Genomic DNA, 6961 nt, shown 5'->3' with positions numbered 1-6961 from the left:
CGAACCTCGATGGGTTGAGACTGAAAAGAAGGCATTTTTCATCGCTTGCCTTTATTCGGAATGACCCGCCTGATGCGAGGTTTGTGGAGGTGAAATTTATTGTCCTTCTCCTGAAGAGGTAACCGAAAAGTGAAAGCGAAACGGTTAATGTTGAGGGAAAACAAATGTAAACCTCCGTCTGGAAATAAGGTATAGACTATTTTGCATTGAAATCGATACTTGTCAGTGGGTTTTAATTTGCACTCAATCCACTTTATCGACCTTAAATAACGTTCCAAGGTTTCACTGGTTCAAGCTCTACGTTAATTGAGAAGCAGCATCAATAAATTCCGCATTGATTTTGAATGCAAAGGACCGCGGAACGCCCAGAACCAGGAGAGACAGAAGCTTGTTTCACCATTAGACCGATTTTGACCGCTTTTGATCTGTTCCTCGACGTCTCTTTCCAGGAGCAAACAACTTCGTTTTATATCAATTTGATGAGTGCAAAAAATTCAGATATTCTCACACTACTTACAAACTATATGTAGTTCAGACAAAAGGTTGATTCACATGACGAGTGAACCTTTTGTCTGAAAAGCCGTCACTCGTGTAGACAGTCAACCCACAATGTGAATTCCGTGATTGGTGGCCACACCCCCTGTCTGAATGCGAGGTTGATCGCACCATTGATCAGCGGTGGCCGAACGGTTCAGTGTTCAACTGCTAACCTGTAGGTCGTGTGTCCGAAATTGAAATGTCTTTCGTGAGATGCGTGCTGTTGAAAACGCTCAATGGGAAGTAACGGATGCATAGTGTTTCTCAGTTTCTTCCTATCATAGCTTGGCTTCTCTTACAGGTCGAAATCTCCATTAAAAGCTCTTAAATCTCTCCATACTAGCAACAAGTTCAAGAGTGTTCTCGTAATCAAACTCGATGGCTCAAAGTTTGGGAATATATGAGGTGATAAAATATATTGGAAATTAGTGTTAGATCTATTCGCCTCTTGATACACTACAGATTGACAATGAAATAAATTATACCGTAGCATTCATTTCATTAGTAATACTATGGCCGCCTTTCATCGATTCAGGAAAATATTGATGAACTACGATCACAGCTGGGACGGGCACAAAACTTGCTTGAGTCAACGCAGTCTGAACTGGAACAGAAGACACAAACACTGTGCAAGCTGGATAAAGAAAACGCTCACTTACGTCATGTTGCAAAGTTATACGAAAGCGAAAAAATTGCACACATGGTAAGCAGCAGACATTTTTTCAATCACCTCTTTGATGCACCTTAAACACATAGCATGTTTGTATGGAAGGCTTCACGCGTAGTTGGAGGATGAGGAAAACTTTGTTCTAGAAGAGCATGGAAATGTTCTTAGACGTGTTGAAATAAAGGTTCAGTAAGGGTGATATATCTGAAATGGATATTTCACTTCTCCAGTAAATGTATCGCTTTTCTATCCATCTAATCCAGAGACAGGAGATGTGCCGTTTTTTCTCGGCCTACCTCTCCTGCCTAATTTCTTACGTCATTGAATGTGAACCACCAGGTTTCCTAGGCCGATGCATGGAAGGGGAAATGAAGACAAATGGCCACCTGGCACAGGTCCATATGTTCGAGCCTGAACATACTACGGTATAAGATAATAACTCTAACATGCACCCTACAACGCGATGGGTCAGGTACCTCTCCCATATCCTCTATCCTCCCATTCCTCTATCCTGAGATGAACTAAAAGATGATTGAATATTGCGTTAGCCGCCTCACCTCTCGAGATTGTATTTCGCACAGTTTTTGATCTCCCATATTCGCACCATGAGCTTCACTCACTCTGAACTCGCTACTAATATTGAACTCTTCCTTGCTTGTTCGTGGAATCCTGTAAAGTATCCTCAGTCAGTTTATCTGGCAAGCTATGAAATAAACGGCCCTGCAGCTCAGAGTTTTCTGCACGCCTACGCCGTTATTTGACACTCAGTATTAGCACGAAGGCGAAGCAGATTTATGTTTTAGTTTGAGGTTAGTCTTTCGGATTCACCTTCTGGTATAACTTTTCGTTCACTTTACATGCACCTGAGCTTAAAGTTTCCACGATTTACGAAATACAATAGTGATCTCACTACTTTCTCTTCTGTCGTCATTCACCGCAGTGTCATACATTCGTGTGATCCTATCACAATTTACCATGAGGAAATCGATCGGGCCTCACGGTTAATGTATCCTTATCAGTATTGTTATTATTTTCATAACTGCATTTTATTTAGCCTTTCCAGTGAAAAAAGTTTGCTGGTATACGTTGTCTCCTGGTTTCAACTCCATGCCTTCGAGTTCAGTCTAAAGTTCGATAAAACAACTACAGTCGGTTTTCTATATTTTTAATAGGATAGTTAATTCCGGCCCATCTGTTGCTTGCAATAGTAGCGTTTCCTCGTGGAAGATTTCATTTCTATGAATCTCTGGATTCCGAACATGCCACTGGCGTTTTAATCGGGTTCAAGTGTTATTGAGAAATTCGTATGGGCTTGCCATCCTATTGGGCTTCCTCGAGTCGGTACGTCTATCACCACTCTCTGGGACAACTAGAGGTAGGGATTTGTCTTTGCAAATCAGTGCTGTGACGATTCTTGACTTGTCTTGGGGACATTTCTGTCTATCCATTTTTGAGGATTCAGCGATCGTTGTCGATGCTGCTCTTCACTTATGAGTGGCTCAACTAATGAGACGGCGAACGATATATGAACTTCTGAATGAGTGTAATATAGTTTGGGCTGACCTCAGAGCTGTGTAAGTGCAGTTTGGTTTAGTACCGCGCCAGATCAGGAAACGGCTGTATAAAGTCCTCCACAGGTCATAACAGGTCCTCCCGAATGAATGCAGGGCTCTGCACCGGCCAAAGTAGTTTTTGTCTAGCGCAGTTTTGGTGTCATTCAGGTAGTTAAACATGAGACTACTCTTACTACCAGCGATCTATTCTTCATGAGTAAGCTAGTCATGATGATCAACAATCCTCGAGGATTCCGTGTGGATGAACTAAGAAGGCTGTGACAGAAGGCCTGCAGTGGCCGCAGTTATGCATTGCGAAGGTAGAGGAGTATGAAGAAGATCACGAAACGCTTGGGTGCTGTCGGTGCTACTCGCCTTCCAGGATGGGGACCGCGTGATCCTCACTGTGCTTGGTTGGAGACACTACAGGATATGGCTACCAACCGATGTCAGTGGCATTCTTGTTGTCAGTTTCTGTCCAGATTGCCTAAGTGAATGTCTGGAGGTGTAGGCACCTCAGAATGATTGTGTTAAGCTAGCACTAAGTCCCTCCCCCGTTCACCTTTATTCTTTTCTATACAATAAGGCTTTCAAATAAGTCATGGTTGTACGGCAGTGAAGCATCGGTGTTGAACACTGATGCCATGCTGTCGATGATGATGATGATGCATTGCGAACCCTACCTGCGTTACATCTCGTCTTCGAAGCTGACACAGTCGAGATTCCAGAGTCGTAAGCCTCAATGACGTTCATCCATCCAAGCTACTGCCTTCAATGCGTAGCTCCATTCCAAACCCCTCAGTTGACAGTCCACTGACAGTGCTGGATGTACGAATCAATTTATCATTTCCCGCTTCTAATGCAAAGCTATCTACCCCACCTCCCCACATCATCGGTAAGCAAAACTGTGTCAGATACAATCACTGTACGACAAGTACGCAGTTCTCACATCTGATTAGCTTACGGTTTGGGTATCCTTTTCAATGACTATATTGGTCAACACTGGAGTCGGTGGTTAGATGCAATGTGTTCAACATATTGATGGGGTGTAACTTGGTTATTTCAAAGAATCCTCATTGGTAGATGCACTCCTCCGCACTGCTATCTCATCAGCAAATAATTAAGATTAACTCGACGCCAGACGCAAGAATGTTAACTTAAATGCTAGAAAACAGAGTTCCGAGAGTGGACCCTGTGGTACTTCCATGCTGAGGTTTAAACACGTGAGCATTTCCTTGGCCAGCAGAGCCCACTTCCTGTTTGTTGAAAAACATCCGGAAGTAAAAATGCTGAATTAATGAAGTAAAGTGTCTTGTACACATATATTCTGACCAGCACTGTGTAGTTATTACTTCGATGCTATTCACAGATATTAGCTGAAAAATACATGTGGGCTGAGGTTCAGTAAGTCACATCACGTTTGAACAGGATAACTGAGTACAGTGCTTAGCGCGACGAAACTCTCATGTGATTTTCAAAAGCCCAGATGACTTAAGCAGCCTTGCCAGTAATATATGAATGAGTTCCAAGTTAGACAGATGGTGGTTGGTGGGCTGGGAACTCGCAAAATGGCTAAAAGCATACATCTCTAAATTAAACGTAAATCCACAGACAGTAATCAGGATGAAAGGAAGTTGGTCGAGAAGTCTCATTCGTTGCTTTCCCAAAGATCTGCGTCCCATGTCATGGGTAACGCGTTGTTGGAGGGTGACGACCGAAAAATATATTACATCTATATTTGTCATGCACCATCCAAATGAACATCAGCGTATGTAAGTCGGCTGGACGCTGAATCAGCCTGGAATTAGCAGAAAATGAATCTCGAAGTGACAGTCAAATTAGATGAGTAGAAAGACCGTGGGCGTACATGTGTCTGGTGATTTGGTCGAACGGAATGTCAAACATGTGGATTTCCGCACCCTTAGCGCGACGACCTTCAATTTTATAAAGCCACAGGGATACTACATCAAAAGGCCACAGAATGCTTTGATAACATTGAGGTGATTCCCTAATGACCGCGCTTTTTGTTTACCATTTGTCAGTAGCCGTATTTTTGGATACTGTCAACAACTGCGCTGTCGTTGTGTCTGTGAATTCTTAGTTTGTTTGGCCAGCTCAAAACGGACTCAATCGTAGAATTGTTGGATAGAATATTTCGATTATTCGGCTACGCAGTTCATACCTCACTATGTTTAGAATAAGTGCTATACACCTAAATATGTGGGACGTGATGAACATGTGGAATGTTGAGAAAATGAGTCCGACTGCACAGATAGCATCGATCCGTTACAGGACGGAAAATCGCACGCAGAATGTATCATCCTGTATAGTCTGCATTCTTTTTTTATTCTATACTTCGATAAATTTTCATTTCGTTTCTCTTCAGCTGACCAAGCAGAATGCTAAGAAAACGGTTCTGGCAATGCAGAAGACTGAAATGAACCTGGACATCATGACGGAAAGGTTCGATGCGGTATGTACTACTGAACAACGTGAAAAGTTGAAACTTCTGAGGATTTGATACGGCATATGGTCGAAAGGTCATCAAAGCAGCTGCGTCGGGTAGCAAATATCCACCAGCCATGAGTTCATCATATAAAACTGTGCCGTATATTGTCAGTTTGATGCTCAAACAACATAGCCCCACATGGTCAGAACTCCAGCTACGATTGAGGATATACCGGCATGTATAGCCGAACCTCAAATCGGATGGGTTCGGCATGACGAGAGTAAGCCTCAGTAAGCGGAGGCACATAAGAGAGATACTGCTCCAACGGCAGCATCAAAAATTTGTAACAGAAACTCAGAAGAAATTGGCACATGAAAGCACGATCATTGCAGTAGACCCTGAGTGATAGAAGTGTGAATCCGACCTGTTTTGTCGTGCTTCAATACTACGCTGTCAATGCGTAACTTCCATTCAGACTGTACAGATAATGCAGGAAGTTATCTTGTTGAACACGTGTCAACAACTTGTTGGAAAAGTTCTGCCATAACAGACCGGATGTGAATGATGGATTCCATCATTTCTTTCCTGTTAGGAAGTGCTGAATTCCGTCCATACACTCGGTCTCATTTCCAGTAGGTTAAGAAGTGACCTTTTGGCAGATTTGAGCCTTAAGTCTACCTCTGGCTTTGCTGTGACTGGATAAATTGACCGTATGCCCATCGTCGTGCTTCCTATGGGCTGTATGGGAAATTTGCACCGGAAATGCACCAGAGCTGGATAATTTTACTTCATCATAATAGGATCCAGTACAGGCAAAGGGTATTTGAAAACAATCAATCAGTAAACAAGTAATAAACGAATGGGGCCCACTTGGTATCTNTGAACGAACCGCTGTAGGAGTAGGAGAATGACCCCGTGCTCGAGACTCCCCAGTTCCATGAAATGAGCACTCAGACGATCCCCAATATGAATGAAACGATTATACAGCGCTTCCAGGCTTTCCAGCATAGATTGGCTTTACTTACAGGACGAAGTCGTTACTGAATAAATAACTCACAATTAGACAGGACATAACGGGATCCATCGTTCAACAGAGAAAATCTAAATCCTTCAGACACCTCTGGCGAAGAAAAACACGAGAAGTAGAATCTTGACTAGGTAGGACATCCCGGGAGATTTTTCTGGACTGAACGGAACCAGCGATAGGCTCATTCGTAGCAACGTGCTTATGTGATGAAATTTTTCTGGACTGAACGGAACCAGCGATATGCTCATTCGTAGCAATGTGCTTATGTGATGTGTACTTTTCACATGTTTTCAACAGTGGACAATGTACCATTATGCTCTGAAGCGTGAGTCCACAAACAGTTCTTCGTTATCACTTTACCTGCATTACTTTAGCTAGATAAAATGCGCAGTGGTCTCGCGTCCCAGTTTGAAAAGCTTTTGATGAATGTTCAACAGCGCACGGGATTGAGGGCTTTGCTGGTGGAGCGGAAATTGAAGCACCTAACTGAAGCCCTCGAAGCTCGTGAGGCTCAAATCACGCAGCTTGTGATCGCACTGAACAGCGATCCATCCGCTGTGGAACACGCGCGTCAACACTTGGAGGTGAGTGGGTTGAATTTAGTCGACGCAGACCTGCTAAGCAAACGAGTGGTGCATACACACAGATTTTCGTACACCTTTGTTGTAGTACAGACCGAAGTGATGTGCTTCGGAAGAATATATTCTTGTGTTTCTGCCAGATGACGC

The 6961-nt window shown here is 43.2% G+C and overlaps 2 protein-coding genes across 2 annotated transcripts in view; one reads left to right on the top strand and one right to left on the bottom strand.

The window, feature by feature from the left end:
- Positions 1 to 6961, bottom strand: part of T265_03538 (hypothetical protein) — a gene marked incomplete at both ends in the record, with an annotated part of 46997 nt that overhangs the window by 10623 nt on the left and 29413 nt on the right. The window lies entirely within an intron of this gene.
- Positions 1 to 6961, top strand: part of T265_03539 (hypothetical protein) — a gene marked incomplete at both ends in the record, with an annotated part of 29413 nt that overhangs the window by 18107 nt on the left and 4345 nt on the right. The window contains 3 exons of the mRNA XM_009168051.1: positions 1073 to 1240; positions 5144 to 5230; positions 6608 to 6817. Coding sequence (XP_009166315.1) covers positions 1073 to 1240; positions 5144 to 5230; positions 6608 to 6817 — 465 coding nt within the window. The remainder of the gene's footprint in view (positions 1 to 1072; positions 1241 to 5143; positions 5231 to 6607; positions 6818 to 6961) is intronic.

Source organism: Opisthorchis viverrini (assembly GCF_000715545.1).
Source record: "Opisthorchis viverrini unplaced genomic scaffold opera_v5_51, whole genome shotgun sequence".
Taxonomy (NCBI): domain Eukaryota; kingdom Metazoa; phylum Platyhelminthes; class Trematoda; order Opisthorchiida; family Opisthorchiidae; genus Opisthorchis; species Opisthorchis viverrini.
This window is presented reverse-complemented; position numbering and strand designations above follow the sequence as displayed.